This window comes from Strix aluco, chromosome 4 (genome assembly GCF_031877795.1).
Source record: "Strix aluco isolate bStrAlu1 chromosome 4, bStrAlu1.hap1, whole genome shotgun sequence".
Taxonomy (NCBI): Eukaryota; Metazoa; Chordata; class Aves; order Strigiformes; family Strigidae; genus Strix; species Strix aluco.
This window is the reverse complement of record NC_133934.1, coordinates 439,020-459,967: the sequence shown is the minus strand read 5'-3', so window position 1 is coordinate 459,967 and position 20,948 is coordinate 439,020. Positions and strand designations below refer to the sequence as shown.

The 20,948-nt window shown below is 69.8% G+C and overlaps 1 protein-coding gene across 1 annotated transcript; it reads left to right on the top strand.

The window, feature by feature from the left end:
• Positions 1-1,028: 1,028 nt before the first annotated feature.
• LOC141923395 (transcription factor COE1-like) lies at positions 1,029-17,098 on the top strand. The gene is given in 25 exon segments (XM_074824484.1): positions 1,029-1,159; positions 6,140-6,296; positions 6,571-6,634; positions 6,721-6,775; positions 6,878-6,962; positions 7,244-7,300; positions 7,554-7,822; positions 10,900-10,946; positions 10,949-10,980; positions 11,834-11,848; positions 11,850-11,952; positions 12,417-12,446; positions 12,449-12,549; positions 12,641-12,767; positions 13,500-13,588; positions 14,007-14,072; positions 14,716-14,754; positions 14,757-14,898; positions 14,987-14,998; positions 15,001-15,036; positions 15,039-15,170; positions 16,131-16,164; positions 16,166-16,335; positions 16,657-16,732; positions 16,840-17,098. Coding segments are annotated over 24 exon segments (2,064 nt in total). The 3' UTR covers positions 16,728-16,732; positions 16,840-17,098.
• Positions 17,099-20,948: the final 3,850 nt, after the last annotated feature.

The window sequence follows — 20,948 nt, the reverse complement described above, 5'->3', positions numbered from 1 at the left end:
GCTGCCGCTGTCGCCGCCGCCGCCGCCGCCGCCGCCGCCGCCCCGCGCCGCGCCCGCCGCCGCCGCCCGCCCGGTAACGAGCCCCCGCCGCCCGCCCCCGGCCAGCCCGGGCCGCGCCTGCCCCCTCCCGCGCCCCTCTCCGGCCTCCTCCCCCCTCCATCCCTCCACTCCTCCTCTGCCTCCCTCCATCCCTCCCTCCAGCCCTCGCAGCCTCCCTCCATCCCTCCCTCCACTCCTCCTCTGCCTCCCTCCATCCCTCCCTCCAGTCCGCTAAGCCTTCCTCCATCCCTCCCTCCACTCCTCCTCTGCCTCCCTCCACCCCTCCCTCCAGTCCTCGCAGCCTCCCTCCACTCCTCCTCTGCCTCCCTCCATCCCTCCCTCCGCTCCTCTAAGCCTTCCTCCATCCCTCCCTCCACTCCTCCTCTGCCTTCCTCCACCCCTCCCTCCAGTCCTCGCAGCCTCCCTCCACTCCTCCTCTGCCTCCCTCCATCCCTCCCTCCGCTCCTCTAAGCCTTCCTCCATCCCTCCCTCCACTCCTCCTCTGCCTTCCTCCACCCCTCCCTCCAGTCCTCGCAGCCTCCCTCCACCCCTCCTCTGCCTCCCTCCCTCCTTCCACTCCTCCTTTGCCTCCCCATCCCTCCCTCCGCTCCCCCATCCCTCCCTCCATCCCTCCATCCCTCCCTCCATCCCTCCCTCCACTCCTCCCCTGCCTTCCCCATCCCTCCCTCCCCCCCCCCCCCGCTCCTTCCCCTCCCGGTCCCCGCACTTGGCTGCTGGTCGTCTCCGTCTCCAACTTCTCCGGCCCTGCCTCCGCCCTCCTCCGCCTCCCGCCTCCCCCCGAGCCCCCCCCCCGGAGCCTCCCCCGAGCCTCCCCCCGGCTCCCTCCCGGCCACCCGCCGCAGATGCCGCTTCCCCGGCGGCCGGGACGGCGGCCCCCGGCACCTGCCCGGCTTTGAGCTCCGCTGCCGGGCCCGGGGCAGGAAAAGTTGGGGGGGGGGAGGGGGGGGGGCGGGCGTTGAGCCCCTGCCATGTTCTCCGTGCAGGAGGCGCTGCCCCGAGGGGGGCTCCCCATGAAGGAAGAGCCGCTGACCGCCGGGCTGCCCTCGGTCCGCTGGCTGCAGGGCACCGGCATCCTGGATGCCAGCACGGCGGCGCAGAGGTAAGGGGCTGCGCGGGCATCCCGGGATCTGCGGGGCATCCCGGGATCTGTGGGGCACCCTGGGATCTGCGGGGCATCCCGGGATCTGTGGGGCATCCCGGGATCTGTGGGGCATCCCGAGATCTGTGGGGCACCCTGGGATCTGCGGGGCATCCCGGGATCTGTGGGGCATCCCGGGATCTGTGGGGCACCCTGGGATCTGCGGGGCATCCCGGGATCTGTGGGGCATCCCGAGATCTGTGGGGCACCCTGGGATCTGCGGGGCATCCCGGACACTGTGGGCATCCCGGGCTCCACAGGCATCTCCGTGGGCATCCCGGGCACCGCAGGTGTCCTGGGCTCCGTGGGCATCCCAGACTCCACGAGCATCCCTGGTACCCCGGGCTCCACGGGCACCCCAGGCTCCGTGGGCACCCCTGGGCTCCACGGGCTCCATGAGCACCCCGAGCTCCGTGGGCACCCCCGGCACGATGGTCACCCTGGGTGCTGTGGGCACCCCACAGCCTCAGCACCCCCCGGGATCCCTGGGCACCCCGGGTGCCTCGTGCCCGCCAGGTGCTTCAGGCACCCCAAGTGCCCCACGTGCTGGGGGCTCCTTGGCCGTCCGGGTAACCCCTGTGTACCCGGAGTGTCCTGCCCCCCCCCCCAACTTCAGCACCCCTGGGTATCTGGGGTGCCCCGTGTGTGCCAGGCCTGGGGCCCCGTGTTGGGAGGGCCGGGGGGTGCTGGCAGTGGGGGTGCTGGTGCTGCAAGGAGCTCATGCTGTGCCATGCCGTGCCCCCTCCCCGGGCCCGCTGCACCCCATCCCTGCCCTCCCCGGGGGGCTCAAGGCTCCCCATACCCCATCCTCACCCTCCCTGGGGGGCTTGGGGCCCCGTGTAACCCCATCCCTGTCCTCTGTGGGGTTCAGGGCTCCCTGTACCCCATCCCTGCTCTCCCCAGGGAGTTCAGGGCCCCCTGCACCCTGTCCCTGCCCTCTGGGGGGGGCTCAGGGCTCCCTATACCCCATCCCTGCTCTCTCCGGGGGGCTCAGAGCCCCATGTACCCCATTCCTGCCCTCCCCGGAGGGGCTCAGGGCCGCCTGCACCCCATCCCCTGCCCTTCCTGGGGAGTTCAGGGCTCCCCGTACCCCATCCCCACCTTCCCCGAGGGTTTCAGGACTCCCTGCACCCCATCCCTGCCCTCCCCGGGGGGGTCTCTGCACCCCAGCCCCCTGCTCTCTCTCCACCCTGTGCCCAGAGGGGTCCCGGCTGCAGCTGGGGGACACCTCCACCCCCCAGCACCCCAGCTCCCGCTGCCTCCCCTGTGTGCACCGAGGGGTTCGAGGGGGGGGTTGGTAAGGGGGGGCTGTGCTTGGGGTGTGCTGCAGCTTTGGCCAGGGGTGAGAGAGATGTCCCACGGCACGGAGGAGCAAGGGGACCCGGGCCCCTCGCGCTGCCTCCCTGGGGTGCCCCCATGCCCTCTGCCCAGCCAGGGACAGCGGATTTGGGGGGCTGGGGGGGGGTCTCCCCTCTGCACCGGCCCCCGGCGGAGCGGGACATCCCCGGCACTTCCAGCACCAACCCGAGGTCACCCCATTTGTGTGCACCGTCCCCAAACTTGGGGTCCCCAGCCAGGGGGTCAACCCCACCCTGAGGGCTCCCTGCCGGGGGCCGTGGCTGTGTCAGAGGCTGCGCCCAGCCCTGGGAGCTCCCGGGGTCCCCCCCCCACCAAAGCCGCCGCGTTTGTAGATACTCCAGGATGCTTGAAAACTGCAGCGACCCCCCCCGCCAACCCCAGCAAAGCCACCCCAGCCCCGCCAGGGAGGGGGACAGTGACCACAGACCCCCTGAGAGCGGCTGGACCAAGGGTCCCACCTGGCCCCTGGGAGCTGGGGGGGGGCGCAGTGCCAGGGTGGGGGTCTGCGGCGTCCGAGCTGGGGTGCAGGGAGGTGCTGGCCTTGCCCCCACACACCCACAAACTTCTCCGTGTGCTAGCACGGGACTGTGAGAAAAGGGGGTGAAATCCAACCCCCCCCGCAGCTCTGGCAGTGTGGGGGGACGTCGGGGGGGGACACACACACACACAGGGCTGGGGCCCGGTGACAGGGACGCGGCTGCCCGTGTGTCACCGTGTGCCGACGGCGTCCCGGCGCGCAAATACGGGGAAGGGGCGGGGGGGCGAGCGCACAAGGAGTGGGGCGCACAGACACCCCCCCACATGACCCCCCCTTCCCTGCTCCCTCCAAGCCGGGTGCCAGGCCACCAGCAGCGACACACACGTGCGTGCAGGGTGCTCGTCACCTCTCGCCCCGCGTCCCGCACCCCTCTTGAGCCCCCCAACTTGCCCAGACCCCCCCCCGCTGCCCATTTCCCGTGGCGTCGTGAGCCCACGCGGGGCCTCAGTTGCCCAAACCGGGGGATTCTGGGCCGCGGGCTCGCGTGGTGCCCAGCGGCTCCGCCAAGGGAAGATGCTCCTTTCCTGTAAGAGCCCGCGCCGGGCCCTGCTAGGAAATGCTCTGATTGCCGTCAATAATTAATGGCACCCGGGCTCGGCTTGCGCAGCGCCGGGGGCTCGGCACCACTGGCAGCGGAGATGGAGCCATTACCCAGCTGGGCTGGCGGCTCCAGCACCCCCCCGCTGCCCCCCCAGCACTTTAAGGCTGGAGTTTTGGGGGGTGAATGGGAACAGGGGGGCGCAGGCGGCTGCCACCTGCCCATCGGTTCGGAGCCCCATGGCAGGGCTGGGGGTGCTGAGCCCCATGGGGTGACCCGGGGTGTGGGGGGGTCCTTTGCTTCTGCCCAGCCGAACCCCCCCACCCCGCTCCCAGGGCTGACCCCCACACCCAGGGGCATTGCCGGGGACACGGGGCCACCCCCCAGGGTCCCACACAAGCCACAGCCCCCAGCGTCTCCTCAAACAAGAGAAAAAAACGGGGTTCAGGCCTTTTACCAGCACCACCCCCCCCCCCCCCGCGGCTGGTGCCAGCACCCCCTGGAGCAGAGCGGGTGCAGGGTGGGGAGGGGTCCCCAGGCACCCTCAGTGCCTTTAATGACGCTCCTTGGGCTTTAATTAACCCCCCCGGCATCACCTGAGCCCCAGCTGGGGGCAGCAGCCAAGGCCAAGTGCGAAGCCCCGACCCTGAAAACCTCGGGGACACTGGGGTGGGGGCCGTGGGGTCCCAGTGGGGCCAGCGCCCCGTGTTGGGGGGGGTCAAACGCCGCTGGGATGGGCCTTGAGAGCCCGTCGGGACTTCTGGGAGCCCTTGGGGGGGGACAAGGGACACCCCAGCCATTGGCCGTGGCCGCAGGCACGGGGACGTTTCGGGTCCTCCGCAATCATCAACTTAACGAGTTTTTTACTTCCGTCACGGAGAAGTGTCCCCCGAGAAGTGTCCCCGAGGTTTTCAGGGTCGGGGCTTCGCACTTGGCCTTGGCTGCTGCCCCCAGCTGGGGCTCAGGTGATGCCGGGGGGGTTAATTAAAGCCCAAGGAGCGTCATTAAAGGCACTGAGGGTGCCTGGGGACCCCTCCCCACCCTGTGCCCGCTCTGCCCCTGGAGGGCCTGGGGGGTGCTGGCACCAGCCGCGGCGGGGGGGGGGGTGCTGGTAAAAGGCCTGAACCCCGTTTTTTTCTCTTGTTTGAGGAGAGGCTGGGGGCTGTGGCTTGTGTGGGACCCTGGGGGGTGCCCCCGTGTCCCCGGCAATGTCCCTGGGCACGGGGGTCAGCCCTGGGAGCGGGGTGGGGGGGCTCGGCTGGGCAGGAGCGAAGGACCCCCCCCACCCAGGGTCACCCTGTGGGGTGTAGGCGGGGGGTCCTGTGGGGCTGGGGGCTCTGTGGGGGCAGGTCTTGGGGACACGCTCTGTCCCCCAGCTGTGGGTGGAGGGGTGCCCCCCCCCCGACCCCCACCCATGTGCTCCAGACTGGGGACCAGTGGGGGGGGGGGTCAGGGTGCTGGGGGTCCAGCTCCTCACCCACACACATGTCCCCGCACCTCGGGGCTCCTCTCCTCCGTGTCCCCCCCCCAGCAGGGTGCTGTGGGCAGGGAGGGCTGGTGTGACCACCCCCCCATTTCTGTAGGGCCGGGGGGGTGGCGGAGGGACCCCTGCAGCGGGCACCCCCTGGGGCTGACAGTGGTTGGGGGTGGGGTGTCACACTCAGCCCATCTCCCCCCAGACTGTCCCCCTAGGTGAGCTCCCAGAAGCAGGTTTGGGGGTGCTGGGGCAGGCAGGGACCCCCCCTGCATGTTTGTGAGTGTGTCCCCCCCTTATTTGCACCCCAGTGCTGCCCCCTGCCCAGGCCCTGGCCGGGCGGGGTGTCCGTGGGGTGCTGTTGGACACGGTGGGATCTAGGGGGGTGGCAGGGTCCTGCTCCATGTCGGGGGGGGGGGCCTGGAAGGTCTGTGGGGATCCGTGGGGTGCAGGGGCTGTCCCCAGCGCAGCGTGGGAACCGCCCCCCCCTCCAGTTTAAGCCCCGCCAGGGTCAGCACGGGGGGAGCCAGACCCTCCCCACCGCCTCCCTCCTCGCCGATGTGGTTTTAATCACAAAAAGGTGTGGGGGGGAAGTTTTTACACGTGGGTGTTTATTTTGGCCCCCTCGCCGCGCCGGGGGGGCTGGTCACAGCCCCCCACCCCACCATGCCCCCCTGTCCCCAGGGCCCCCCCCCGGGCCAAGGCAGAGCTGGGGGAGGGGCAGGTGATGCTTCAGGGTGTCCCCTGGGCTGCTGCTGGTGTGTGTGTGACCCCCCCCCTCCCCAAACCCAAGGAGCTGCGACCCCCCCACACCCCAAACACTCACTGGCTTCAACCTCGCCCCCCCCCCAATCAAGAACAAGCGCTGTGAGCAGCGGGGACGTGCTGGCCATGGGGCAGAGAGGGGGTCCTGGGTGCCCCCCCCGCCTTGTTCCACAGCACTGCGGCCAGCACCGCCTGTCCCCCCCTGGGGAGGGGGTGCTGGGGGTCCCATGCTCATCACTCCCCCCCCCGTTTTTTTCCTGCCGGCAGCGGGGTGGGCCTGGCCCGAGCCCACTTTGAGAAGCAGCCGCCCTCCAACCTGCGGAAATCCAACTTCTTCCACTTCGTCCTGGCCATGTACGACCGGCAGGGCCAGCCCGTGGAGATCGAGCGCACCTCCTTCATCGACTTCGTGGAGAAGGAGCGGGTGAGACCCCCCGACTCTGGGGTTTTGAGGCAGGGGGGGTCATGGCAGGAATGGGGGGGTCCCTCCACCGGGCCACCCCCCTGCTCTCAGAGAGGCGTGAGAACCTGCCGAGGCTGAGACCTGTCCCAAACTCATTGCAGGTGTGGGGAGTTGCCAAAGCGGCTCCACAGCCCCTTGCACTGGGGGGGGGACGACACACAACTGCAGCGAGTGGGGACAGTGATGTGTGTCCCGGTCCCCCCCCCATCCAACCATCCTCCCTCCCTCCCTCCAGGAGCAGAACGGGGAGAAAACCAACAACGGGATCCACTACCGGCTCCAGCTGCTGTACAGCAACGGTGGGTGCTGGGGGGGGGTCTGGGGGGATTAAATGGGCAGGGCTGACCCCCCCTCTCCCCACCCCACCCCCCCCATCTCGCCGCAGGGCTCCGGACCGAGCAGGACCTCTACGTCCGCCTCATCGACTCCATGTCCAAGCAGTAAAAGCGTGGGGTCACCCCGGTGGGGGGGGTCGTGCTGACATGGTGTCGGGGGACAAGTGGGGTGCCCGGAGGCAGTGTCACCCCCCCACACTCTATCAGGAATATTTTTGAGGGCAGGACACTGCTACGAGGGGCAGGAGATGGAACCGCGGTGCCTTCCTGCCCCCACGACGCACATGAGCAGGTAGGTGTTGGGGGGCGGGGGGGGTTTCGGGGGGGTCCGGCAGCACCCAGAGGTGCGGGGTTGGTGGGTGGGCAGCGCGTGCTGCCTGGCCCCCCGGCCCCCCCTGCCCGCTGCCAGCGCGGGGTCCCCCGTGCCCCATTACCGCCGCTCTTGTTTACCACCCTCAGCGCTCGGTGTTTGCGCAAATTAACGCTCCGTGCCAGCGCGGCTAATTGAGCTCCGGCGCTAACGAGGATGCCAGGGCCGGGGGGCCCCCCCAATCCCCCCACCCTGCTCCCCAGCAGCCCCCACCGCCGTGGTTGTTGGCCGGTGGCAACGCGACAGCTGCCGTGGGCCCTGTGGGGGACATGGAGCCCCCAAAGGGATGGAGCAGGGCTGGGGCACCCCCAATTCTGAGCCCCCCCCCCGCCACCTCCCAACTTTGCTCACCGAGCATTTCCCAAAGTTGGGGTGCACCCCCCGCCCCAGAGAGGCCCAAATCGGAGCCTAACCCCATGGGGGGGTGTGGGGTGGATAAGGGGGGTACCCTCTGCCACAGCCCCCCATACTCTGACGTCGCATGGTCCTATCCTGGGGTGTCCGCCCCCCCAGCCCAGCACCCGAGTCCTCCTGCAGCACCGACCTGTCACCTCTGTCCCCTCCCCCCCACCGCCGTCCCGCCATGGGGCAGGACCTCCACAGGCACAAGGGTGGGAAATGGGGGTCTGTCGGGTTCTGCCCTGGGTTGGGGGGGTGTGGGGGGCCCCCCCCTCGCCCCGCTCACACCAGCCTCTCTCCCCGGCCCTGCCCAGCCGCTGCTGCGACAAGAAGAGCTGCGGGAACCGCAACGAGACCCCCTCCGACCCCGTCATCATCGACAGGTACCGGCCCCCACCCCCCCCCCACTCACCCTGCACCTTGCTGGGGCCGAGGGAGGGGCACAAGGCCGGGGGGGGTGTCCCCTGGGCTGGGTACCGGGTGTGAGCGCTGCCTCGTTAGCACTAATGAGCTTTGGGGGAGCAGCGCTGGGGGGGGCCGGGAGGGGCTCCCGCCCCAGTCTGGCTCGCCGCAGTGGCTGGTGGCCCCCGCGCGGTACCAGCCAGCCCGGACAGATGGGGAAAGCGCCGGAAACTTCTGATGTGCATCAAACAAATAAATAATACAGGCGGCATCCAGACACCCCTCCACACCCCCCCCCCCCCAAAACCCTCCACGGCCACGTGCCACGGGGACACCCCGAGGACACCCCGGTGGGTTCAGGGTCCCCAACTCTGTCCCCTTGTCGCTGGGACCGGGGGAAGGGGGGGGGGGGGGGGGCACAGTGCTGTGCCCCCTCCTCGCCTCACCCTGCCTGCGAGCAGGGGCCCTTGGTCCCCGTGGGGGGGGAGGTGTAGGGGGGTGGGTCCCCCCTGCACCGAGTCCCCGGGGTCCCTGGGGACAAGGGGTGGCACAGACCCTGCCCCCACACACCCTGTCCCCCCCCCTTCCACGCTGCGGCAGGTCCCTGACCCCTGGCCTCCCCCCACCCTGCCAGCTGTGCCGACACCCCCCCTCCCACCCCCCCGCCCCCGGCCAGATGTGCCCCGGCCAGCTGTGGGGGTCACGGCCCCCGGAATTCCGGCACGGCTGCGGGATGCAGCCAAGACAAACCTCCCGGTAATGGCATCCCCGTGTGTCCCCCCCCCGGCCCCGTTCCCCCCCCGCCCTGCCTCATCCCACAGGTGATCTGGGTGTTGCACCCACGCTGGTGCTTTTGGGGTGCGCAGGGTGGGTCCCGGAGACCCCCCCAAGTGCTGGAAACTGGGGCTGATCACACTGGGTGCCTGCGGGGTGACCCCCCCCCCAAAACAAGTGTCCCCCCGAGGCCACACCAGGGCCCCCCCCACCCCCCCCCACCCCAAGCTGGTGGCATCCCCATCCCTCCGCTGTGCTGGGGAGAGCTGGGGGGCTCCCCCTGTGCCCCCTGCGTCCCCCTCCATCCCCAGGGCCCTCGGGGGTCACCCAGGGGCAGGCGGGTCCCCAGCCCGCCGCCCACTGCCCCCCCCTCAGCCCCCCCCAGCCCCCCCAGCCCCACTCCCCAGCCCGACGCCCAGCCCCACTGGTTTAGAGAGCCAGATAAGTGCCCTATCAACATGTTAATCAAATTACTTAGGAGCTAAAATTGACGCTTTTCATTAATTATACAAGATTATTCTAATTGCAAATTCAAATTTATGCGCTCGGAACAGAAGGTGTTCGGCAGCAGCGCCGGGAATTTGCATATTAAATGGGGAGCGCTGCGCATTAGGGATGCTAATGAATGCGCAGCGCCTGTATTTTTAACTCCCCGGCCCATATGCGCGGCTGCGGCTCGGGGGGGACGAGGCCGACCTGGGGTTCAGGATTATCCCCCCCCCCCCCCCCCCCAGCAGCGCAAAACCGGGGCCAGGGGATTGGGGGGGGGGGGGTCAGGGGGCCCCCCCCAGCCTCATGCCGGCCCTGTCAATCTCCTGGCGGGGGGGTGGGGGGGGGTGTTTTCCTGCCGTTTTCCAGCTCCTTCCTTCCCCTGATTACCACCTGCCAGGCGGCGGGTGACGGGGGGACACGGGGGGGGGGGTGTCCCCCTCTTCCTGCCCTGCCCGGGAAAGCCGTCCCGGCATGGGCAGTGTCCCGCTGGGAGCACCCCCCCCCTGCCCCCCATGTGTCCCGGCACTGGCCCAGGGCAGGAGCCCCTGGGGGGGACACACATATGGTCTGGGGGTGCCCGCTCTGCTCAGGGGTCCCCTGGGGGGGGGCAATGGCCCTTGTGCCCCCCAGCGGTGGGGCTGGAGGGGTTTGGGGCCCGGGAGGCTGCACCCGCTGCTGCCATCCTGCATCGCAGGGGGTCCCAGGGGTGCCCCCATCCGTGGGTGCCCCATCGTCCCGGGGGTCCCGTGTCCCCCCCCAGCCTCCACCAGCAGCTAACGGGGCTGTGGGAACCTTCCTGCTGGGCACCTGTGTCCCCTCCCCACCCTCCTGTCCCCCGTGTCCCCCCCAGCCCTGCTGCAGCACTGCGGGGGCAGAGGCGGGGGCCTGGGGTGGGGTGTCGGGGTAAGGTGCCAGGGGTGAGATGCCAGGACAGGCTGCTGAGACAGGATGGGACAGGATGGCACAGGGGGACAGGAACAGGATGGCACAGGGGGACAGGGATGGGATGGCACAGAGGGATGGGGACGGGATGGCACAGGGGGACGGGGACAGGATGGCACAGAGGGATGGGGATGGGATGGCACAAAGGGATGGGGACAGGATGGCACAGGGGGACGGGGACAGGATGGCACAGGGGGACAGGGATGGGATGGCACAAAGGATGGGGACAGGATGGCACAGGGGGACGGGGACAGGATGGCACAGGGGGACAGGGATGGGATGGCACAGAGGGATGGGACAGGATGGCACAAAGGGATGGGGACAGGATGGCACAGGGGGACGGGGACAGGATGGCACAGAGGGATGGGGACGGGATGGCACAGAGTGTCAACAGGATGGCACAGTGAGATGTGGATGGGATGGCACAGAGGGACAGGGACAGGGTGTCACACCATGTCACCAGCCCCGTGCACTGCCCAGGCCCTGCCGATGTGCTGCCTGTGTGGGCAGGGCAGTGCCGGGCCCAAGGGGGGACATGGCACAGAGGGACACGGTAGCCTGTCACGGCACGGTGACCCATCATGGCACGGTGACCTGTCACAGCACAGTGACCTGTCACAGCACGGTGACCCGTCACGGCGCAGCGTGCCCGTGTGTGGCCACGCCGGGTGCCCGTGGCTGTGGGTGTCTTTGGCCGTGCACCGTGGCGTGGCCCAGGGCTGGGGATGGGGCCAGTGGGTCCCTCACCTCGGTGCCCAAAGCGCGGGGGGCAGGGGGAGGCATCGCGGGGTCCCTGAGCCCCCCCCCAGGCTGCAGGCACTGACCACTGGGTTCTTTCCTTCTGTCCCAGGTTTTTCCTCAAGTTTTTCCTCAAATGCAACCAAAACTGCCTGAAGAACGCGGGAACCCCCGGGATATGCGGCGCTTCCAGGTGAGCACCGCGACCCCCCCAAACCCTGCACCCCCCCCATGCCCCCCCCAGCCCAACACACCGCGGCTGCAGGAGGGGAGGGGGTTGGGGACCACCTTTATTTCCCAAAGGGTTTGGGCGGAGTTGGGGTCTCGATTCCCATTTGAGGGGGACACATTCCCCATTGGGGGGGGGCAACACATCCCCCATTGGGGGAATTAAGTCCCCAACTCCCCCCACCCCCTCACCACTCATTTGCAAATTAATCCCCCTCGAACTCTTTGCAAACCCCAATTTTCAAACCCCAATTTCCCTTTGGGAACCCCAAAATGCCAACCCCCCCACACACCCCCCTTGCCCCCCCCCCCCCCCCAACTCCCCCTGCACCCCCCCACGTCCCCTGCCGCAGCCCGGCTCTTCCCCGCAGCAGCTGGAGGTTGGGGAGCGGAGCAGAGGGGGGGTCCGGCCCGTCCCCCACCCAGCACGGGCGCCTTCATTAGGGCCTCTCGTAAAGATATGATAATTGTGACATTTTTACATGATTAACGACCTATCCAATTTGCATAGCGCCAAGCAGCTCCGGGAGAGCAGCCAAGTCCACGCCGGAGGGTGGGGGGGAGTGGGGTTCAGGGGGTGGTGTTGGGGGGGGGCGCAGAGGATGGGCTGGGGTGTCCCCTGGGGTCCGGGGGTCCCCCCCGCTCGGTGACACGGTGACAGGCCTGCGGCGCTGTGTGGTCCCATGGCTACGGGGCGGGGGGGCACACGCGTGTGTAAGGCACCCACGCACGCAGGCACACGGGTGGCACATACGCGTGTGGGTGCGCACAGGGGGTTTGCACACACACACACGCGCGTGTGTGTCCGTCTGTCCCAGGTGGTCGTGTCGACGGACGGTCAACGTGGACGGCCACGTCCTGGCCGTGTCCGACAACATGTTTGTCCACAACAACTCCAAGCACGGGCGGCGGGCGCGGCGCCTCGACCCTTCCGAAGGTGAGACCCCTCCTCCCTGGTGTGTCCACGCACACGCATGTGTGCCGTGGGGCCACACTGCTCCCACCACCACGTCCCCTGACCTGCCTGTGCCAGAACTGGCCCCACGGTCGCCCCACGGTGGACCCACAGCTGCGTGTGTGCCCCGTGGCACAGCCGCCACGTCTGCCCCTCTCCGTCCGTCCGTCCGTGCGTGCTCTCCCCACACCCCCCCCGCGCTGTCCGTCCCGCCGCCCGTGCTCTCCCTGTCCCCACCCGTGTCCGTGTGTCCGCGGTGGCCGCCCGTGTCTGTGTCCCCCCCCGCCGGCCCCTCGCCGCTGCCTGGTTCTCACTCTGCCTCTGCTCTCCCTCTCTGCCTTCTCTCCCCCAGCCTCGCACCCCCGGCCCCCACCCCGGGGCCCCCGCTCCCGCCCCGCGCGCCCCCACACTCACTGCTGCCCTGTCTCTCCCCCTCCCGCCCGAAGCAGCCACCCCCTGCATCAAAGCCATCAGCCCCAGCGAGGCTGGACCACTGGCGGGGCCACCGTCATCGTCATCGGGGACAACTTCTTCGACGGGCTGCAGGTTGTCTTCGGCACCATGCTGGTGTGGAGCGAGGTAGGGTGGGTTGGTGGAGGGGTCCTGCCAGCCCCACACACTGCCCCCCACCTCACCCCGGCCGTGGGCTGAGCCCCGACTCTCCCCGCAGCTCATCACACCTCACGCCATCCGGGTGCAGACCCCCCCGCGGCACATCCCCGGCGTGGTGGAGGTGACACTCTCCTACAAGTCCAAGCAGTTCTGCAAGGGCGCGCCCGGACGCTTCGTCTACACCGGTGAGGGGTGCGGACCCCCGCGGGGGGGGGCAGAGCCTGGGGAGGGGAGACAGACCCCCAGGAAGGGGTCTCAGAGCCCTGAGGAGGGGACACAAACCCCGGGGAGAGGACACAGACACCCGGGGAGGGGATAGAGATCCCTGGGAAGGGGACACAAGACCCCCTGGGAGGGACACAGACACCCGGGGAGGGGACACAGATCCCTGGCATGGGGACACAGACACCAGGGGAGGGGGCACAGACCCCGGGGACAGGGACGCAGATCCCCAGGGAGGGGGCACAGACCCCTGGGGAGGGGACACAGACCCCCAGGAAGGGGGTGCAGACCCCTGGCATGGGGACATAGACCCTTGGGGAGGGACACAGACACCTGAGGAGGGGGCTCAGACCTCTGGGAAGGGGACACAGACCCCTGGAATGGGGAGACAGATCCCCAGGGAGGGGGCACAGACCCCCAGGAGGAGACACAGACCCCTGGAGAGGGGACACACCCCCCGGGATGGCGCCCAGGGGATCTCTGTGCCCTCTGCCAGCCCCTGGGACAGCCCTGCCCTGCCCGGGGACCCCCCCTCAGCAGCTCCGCTGGGTGTGACGGCGGCCCTTGCACACACGTGTGCAGTGGGGGGGTCCCAGTGGGAGGTGGGGTTCCCCCCTTGCACCCCACGGTCCGTGCCTCAGTTTCCCCGTGGGGCCGGGGCTGGGGGCGCTGAGCCCCCCCCCCTCTCTGGGCAGCGCTGAACGAGCCCACCATCGACTACGGGTTCCAGCGGCTGCAGAAGGTCATTCCCCGGCACCCCGGGGACCCCGAGCGCCTGCCCAAGGTAGGGACCCCCCCGGGGGGCCGGGCTGGTTGGGTGTGTGTGTCCCCCGCAGCAGAGCCCGGGGCAGGGAGAGTCGGGGGGGGACACAGGGAAGTCATGGGAGGGTCACAGGGGGACACGGGGAGGGTCATGGGGGAACACAGGGAAGGTCATGGGGGGGCCGGGGGAGGGTTGGGGGGGGGGGTTGGGGGTGGTCACAGAGGGGCTCGGGAGGGGTCATGGCTCAGGGGGGGCATGGGGGGGCTCAGGGAGGGTCATGGGGGGGCTCAGGGAGGGTTGGGGGGGGGGGGGTCGGGGACATGTCCCGGGCGTGGGGACACAGGGGGTGGCGGGGCAGGCGCCTGCGTGTCCCCCGTCTGCAGGTGGGGCCGGGGCGGGGGTGCGGGCCCCCCCCAGCCCCATCCCGCTCCCTGCCCAGGAGGTGCTGCTGAAGCGGGCGGCCGACCTGGTGGAGGCTCTCTATGGGATGCCGCACAGCAACCAGGTGTGTGCACCCCCAAATCCCACCGGGGACCCCCCCCGCGGGTTTCCCCCCCCCCCGCGGGTTTATCCCGCCCTCCCCCCAGCCCGATGTGTGCCCCGAGCCCGCGGCGCTGGAGCCGGGGGGGGGATGCAGGAGCTGGCCCCGGGCTCCCGGCCCCACATCTGCTTCCCATCAGGATTCCTCGGGCGCTGAGTCAGCGCTGGGGGCCCCCCCCCCGAGCGCCCCCACCTGCGGGGGAAGGGGGAGCCGCCGGGTCAGGCCTCCAAAGCCGCCTTTATTCCCACGTCCGTCCCTCCCAGCCGGCGGCACGAGCTGGGGGGTCCCGGCCCCCCCCCGCCCCATCACAGTCCGCCCTGCGCCCCGGCGATGCTCGGGGATGTGGGTGCCCTGGGAGGTGCCATGAGCTGGGGCGGCCTCAGCCCCCCCTGGCCCTGGTGACACTTGAGGCTGTGGGTGCCCCAGGAGGTGTCACAAGCTGGAGCGGGCCTCAAGCCCCCCCCGCCCCAGTGATGCTCAGGACTGCGGGTACCCTGGGAGGTGTCACGAGCTGGGACGGCCTCAGCCCCCCCTGCCCCATCACTGCCCAGCACAGCTGCTGTGCCGTGGGGTGACACCGTCCCTGTGTGTGTCCCCCCCCCCCCAGGACATCATCCTGAAGCGAGCGGCGGACATCGCCGAGGGCCCTCTACAACGTCCCCCCCCCGCAACCCCGCGCAGCTCCCGGCGCTGGGCGGCCCCCACGGCCCCGCCGGCGTCATGGGGGTCAACACCTTCAGCACCCAACTGGCCGTCAACATCGGCGACTCGCCCCAGGGCACCGACCAAGGTGTGGGGGGGGGGCGCGCCGGGGGGCGGCGGGAGGGGGGGCCCTGCCCACCCCAGTGCCACCCCGGTGCCCCGTCTCTCGCCCGCAGGCTACTCGCGGAGCGCGGCAGCGCCTCGCCGCGGGGCTACGTGCCAGCTCCCCCCCGCAGCAGGGCGGCTACAGCGGCGCCACCGGCATCAACGGCTACGGCGGAGCCACCATGGCCGGCCTGGGGGTGCCCGGCTCCCCCAGCTTCCTCAACGGCTCCACCGCCAACTCGCCTACGCCAGTGAGTCGGTGCCACGGGCTGTCCCCAACGCCGCGAACCAGCCCCGCGGTGTCCCCAACGCCATGAACCAGCCCTGGGGTGTCCCCAAAGCCATCACCGGCCCTGGGTGTCCCCCAGTGCCATGAACCAGCCCCAGGGTGTCCCCAAAGCCATGAATCAGCTCCAGGGTGTCCCCAACATCATGAAACCAGTGTCCCCAAAGCCATGCACCAGCTCTGGGTGTCCCAATGCCATGAACCAGTGTCCCTAATGCTGTGAACCAGCCCCAGGGTGTCCCCAATGCCATGAACCAGTGTCCCCAAAGCGATGAACCAGCTCTAGAGTGTCCCCAATGCTGTGAACCAGCCCCAGGGTGTCACCAAAGCCATGAACCAGCTCTGGGGTGTCCCAATGCCACACACCAGCCCCAGGGTGTCCCCAACACTACAAACCAGTGTCCCCAATGCCATGAACAAGCCCTGGGGTGTCCGCCAGTGCTGTGAACTAGCTCCAGGGTGTCCCCAATGCCATGAACCAGTCCCAGGAGTGTTGGGGACACCCTGATCCAGCCCCAGGGTGTCCCCAGTGCCACACACCAGCCCTGGGGTGTCCCCAATGCCATGACCAGTGTCCCCAATGCCGTGCACCGGCCCTGGGAGTCCCCAGTGCCACACACCAGCCCCAGGGTGTCCCCAACACCACAGACCAGTGTCCCCAATGCCATGAACAAGCCCTGGGTGTCCCCAAAGCCATGCAGCAGCCTCAAATGTCCCCAAAAGCTGCGCATCATCCTTAGGTGTCCCCAACACCATTCACCAGCCCCAGGGTGTCCCAAAGCCACTCACCAACCCAGGGGGGTGTCTCCAAAGTCATGCCCCAGCCCTGGGATGGTGTCCCCAAGGCCATGTGCCAGCCCTGGGGTTGTCCCACGCGGTGTGTCCCTGGGACGTGCTGCCACCCGGCCTGAGCGGGTGTCTCCCCGCAGTCATGCCCGCCAGCCCCCCGCTCGGCGCCTCGTCCATTCACCCTCCCGTCAGGCGCCAACGCCTCCACCCCCACTGGCGTCTTCTCCTTCTCCCCCGTCAACATGATCTCGGCGGTGAAGCAGAAAAGCGCCTTCGCCCCCGTGGTGCGGCCGCAGACGTCCCCGCCACCCGCCTGCGCCAGCACCAGCGCCAGCAGCCTGCAAGGTGAGCCCACCCCCACGGCCCCGGGGGGGGGCCCTGACCGCCCCCCCGGGTCCCCCGTCAGCCCTCACCCACCCCCACTGGCCCAGAGGGGGGGCCCCTGACCGCCCCCCCCGGGTCCCACACGGAGGGGGGGTCCCGGTGACACCCTGCCCAAGCCTCGCAGAGCCCTTTCTGCCTGCACCCCTGCCGACTCCAGGCCCCCTCCCTGCACCCAGGACATGCCACCTGCGGTGGCACCGTGCCACCTTCGCCCCTGTCCCCCCCCCTCTGCCCCCCCCCACCCCTGCTCACCCTCTCTCCCCCCCTCCCTCCCGCCACCAGATCCGGCTTTCGAGGACTCGGACAAGTTCCACACGCCGGCGCGGCCGCTCCAAGGCCTGGCCTATTCCTAAGCACAGTAGGTCTTGGGACCCCCCCTCATCCCTCCGGGATGGGCGGGGGGGAGCGGGAGGAAGCCCAGGGCCCCCCCACCCTGGGGTGCCCACCCCTTGCCTTCCCTTGCAGCCGTGCCCGGCCGCCTCGTGTCACCCACCTGAGCTGGGACGGAGCCGCGATGCGGAGCGGGACCAAGCGTGGCCTCGCGAACTGGCGCTGCCGGCCCCGCCGACCCCGCTCCCCGGGGGGGTCGGGGGGGGCTCCCGTGGGAATCGGGACCCACCACCCCCGTTTGCCCTGCGGCCACCCCAGCCCGGGGCTCAGCCACCTCACGGCGTGTGTGGGGGGGGGTGCGTTGTGACCCTGCCCAGGGCCAGCGCCAGCGTGGGGGGGGCTGGAGTGACCCAAAAGCTCTGGGTTTAGCCTCAAAAAGACACCGAGAGACCCGTGGGAGTGTGGGGGCAGCCGCGGGCAGGATGCTCAGGGTGGGAGGGATGGGTGGTCCAGGGCGGGGTGGATGCGCCGGGGTGGGATAAACGGATGTTCCGGAGCAGGACGGACGCTCGGGGGTGGGATGGGTTCTCCGGTGGGACCCATCTTCCCCCCCCCCCCCCAGTTCCCGGTTCCCCCGCCGCCGTGGCCAGCGTTCCCTCGCTCTTCCCCAGATGTGCAGCTCCACATCTGGAACCACCCACCCGCAGCTCCCGGGCGCGAGGCCGGATCTCTGCCCACGCCCCCGCGCAGGATTGGGGCCCCGGTGCCCCCCCGGGGATGGGGGGGGGGTCTGTGCTGCCCCGGCCACCGACCCGAGCCCCCAGCACGGGGGTGGCTGCCCCAGGACACAACCGCAGCTCTTTTCTCATTATTATCACTATTATTATTAATATAATATTATTATTATTATTATTTTTAGCAGCAGGCGAGCTGGCGGGGGGGGGCTCTGGCAGGGCAGTCAGGAGCCCCCCCAGCCCTGGCACTGTCTCCCCCGCCAGGGTTTTCCCTGCCCTCCCAGCCGGGAATTTTGTAAATAAAGAAAAAGGGAAAAAAAAAAACCACAACCCCACTCCCCCCCCTCCAAATCCCGCCCGTGGGGGTAGCCCGTATCCATCCCCCCCCCCACCCCATGTCTCCTGCGACGGTGACGCTGCTGTGTCGTCCTGCTCAGTGTCACCATGTGTCCCCCCTCCTCGGGGTGACCGTAGGGTCCCGGGGCTGGGGGCAGCCCCCCACCCACCCCTGGGGACAGGAGGGGTGCCCCCACAGGGGTCCCAACCCCCCCACGGCGGTGGCGCAGGACGGGGGTGTCGGGGTCCCTCGGAGCGGGGCAGGGGGGGCTTTCTGACATGAAATAAAAGGCCTTGCAGAAGGGCACCGGCTCCGGGGGGGTCTGTGAGCGGGGGAGGGGGCGGCACGTGGGGACACCCCCAGGGACGGTGACACCAGCCCGGCAGCACCAGGAGTGCGTGGGGGTCCAGGTGCAGCCCCGGGACCCCCTTGAAGGCAGCTGAGGCCTGACGGCTCATCACATACCAGGGGGGGTGAACCAAAACGGGGGGCGGCAACCCAAAAACAGGGCCCTGGCCCTACCCTGGGCAGAGCGGGGTGGGCAGGGGGCTGTGCTCCTGCTGGGAGAGAACCCCAAAATCCCGCCTCCCCCCCCCTCGCTGCGCCCCGGAGGAAGGAGCATCACCCTGAGCCGTGGGGTCCCCGGTTGGCACAGAAAAGGGGGGACACGGAGCTGCCTGGGGGGGTCCCACAACGAACGTGGCCATGGGGACATGCACACCCCCCCCAGTCCTGCCCACCAGCCCCCATTTCCCTTGGGGAGCCACTGGCACCTGGGAAGGTCCCTGCTCTGTCACCGCTGGGGTCCCTGACACCCCAAGAGCCCCCCCTCACTGCGCACAGTCCCCTCCCCAGCCTGGGCCCCCCTGCTGTGAGGAGCACAACCAGCCCCCAGCCCCACTCAGAGATCCCCTCCAGCCCCCGGGGGATGCGGGGGGGCTTGCCCCCCAGTGGGGAGCGGCTGGGCGGGGGGCTCCCACAAGCTGTGGTCACCCCAACAACCCCCCCAGCCCCGCCCTTGCATCCCACCCCCTTGTCTGTGCTCGTGGGTCGGGGGCACAGAGGGGACCCTGGGGACACCCCTGCACCCTGCTCTGCCACCGTCCCCCGTGGGTGCCAGCTCCCAGCGCTCCCCCCACCCCCCCCACCCCGAGCAGCGCAGCCGCGATGTTTAGATTAGAGGATAATGTGCTGGAAATAATTGCCCTTAATCAAGAAAGGTTAATGAGGCTGCCTGCGCCCGCAACGGCGGCGGGCACCCGCGCAGCCCCGGCCCAGCGGCAACCGTGGCACAGCCGCACCAGGCCCCATGCCCAGGGTGGCTCCCGCGGCCACCGGGAGGTGACATGGGCCAGGCAACACCTTTGGGGTCACCTCGTCCCAGTGACCCCCCCTCGGGGATGTGCCACATCCCCATCACGGGGTTGGGGGCTGCCATCAAGGCCAGCGCGGGCCCAGCGGCTGTGTGCTGGGGGGCTACCCCGGACCCCCCCCACCAGCACGGGGGTCCCGGTGGGGTGGCTGTGACCTGGTGGGGGCTGCCGGAGTGGAGCGGGGGGGCTGTGGGTTCGTGTGTGCCCCCCCCCCACCCCAGCACGTGGCCCGGCTGGTGCCTGAATTGGCACCTTTGTGGCGAGCAAGCGCTGCGCTTGAGGGAGCCGTGGGGTGAGAGCTGCAGCTGGGTGGGGGGACACACACCCCCCAAGGCCCCTCGCTGTCAGGGGGGTCCCTCCCGCCACCCCCCAGCACCCACCGCTGCTGCCGTAGGGGGTCTGAACCCCCCCCGGGACCACCTAGCTGCTCCCCAAACCCCGCTGCGCCCCAACTGCCGCCCCGCCTCGCTCCGCGTTTCGCAGGGAACAGGGACACACTGCAGGCTGCGGCCGGGCGCTGCAGCGGGGCCCCGTGCGCTCACAATAGTGCCCTGCACGCTTACAGTGGTGCCCTGCATCCTTGCACACTGCAACAGGGCCCTGCACGCTTGCAATGGCGCCCTGCACGCTCACAGTGATGTCTTGCACGCTCGCAGGCTGCACTGGACTGCTCACCACAGCGCCCTTGCACACTCACAGGCTCCAGCTGTGCCCTGGGAGCATCCCTGTCCCATCCCCGTCCTGGCCCTGTCGGTGTCCCTGTTCCCATCCCCATCCCATCCCCATCCCATCCATCCCCATCCCCATCCCATACCTGTCCCCATCTCCATCCCCGTCCCTGTCCCCGTCCCCGTCCCCGTCCCCATCCCAGTCCCCGTCTCCATCCCTGTCCCCTCCCCAGCAGGCCCCGGGCCGGGCTCGGCTGCACCGGACCGCAAGAGGGCTGTCGCGGCCCACGGATGCTGCCCGCACCCTTGCCTGCACCCTGCCTGCACCCCTACCCGCCCCCCCCTGCCCGCCCCCCCTGCCCATTCACCCCAACATACACCCCTGCTTGCACCCCTCCCCATGCAACCCAGCCCGCACCCCTACCTGCACCCCAACCCTGCAACCCTGCCTGTACCCCTGCCTGCCTGCCGCCAGCACGCGTGGTTTGGGGTCCCTGAAAGCCGAGGGGTCCAGCTGGCTCCCACGGAGGGGTTGGGGGGCTCTCGGGGCTGGGAGGGGTGCGGGCCTGAGAGCACCCACCCCGCAGCACCCCAGGCCCTTCCCCAAGGCACCCGATTTTCCGGGGCACCCCCTTCCCCGGGGCACCGCATTTGGGGGGCACCCCCCTTACCGAGGGCACCCCACTCCCCCCCAAGCCCCCCCCCTCGGGGGGGCACCCCCGCACCCCGCCGGTGACATTTCCCGCTCCCGGGGCCGCGTCGGGAGCTCTCAGCCGCTCCTCGTGGCTCATTAACAGCCAGACGAGCTGCAGCACTAATTACGTTAATTTCTGTGCTGGGCGGCTGGGGCGGGGGGGGGGGGCGGCATGTGGCTCCTTCGTGGGGACCAGCTGGGACCCATCTACCGCCATTTGCTGCAGGGGCAGGCGGGGGCGGGGGGGGGGGGGGGAGACTTTTATTAACGCACTTTAACGTAAACTTGTCTAATCTGTCCTCGTGAGGCTGGGGGGGGGCACGGGTGGGTGCCAGGGGTTGCTCCCCCCTGTGCGAGCAGCCCCCTTCAGTAGCCCCAACCACCCCAGCACCTCCAGGTCCCCCCCCACCCCGGCACCCCCCTCCTCAGGGTGCCACA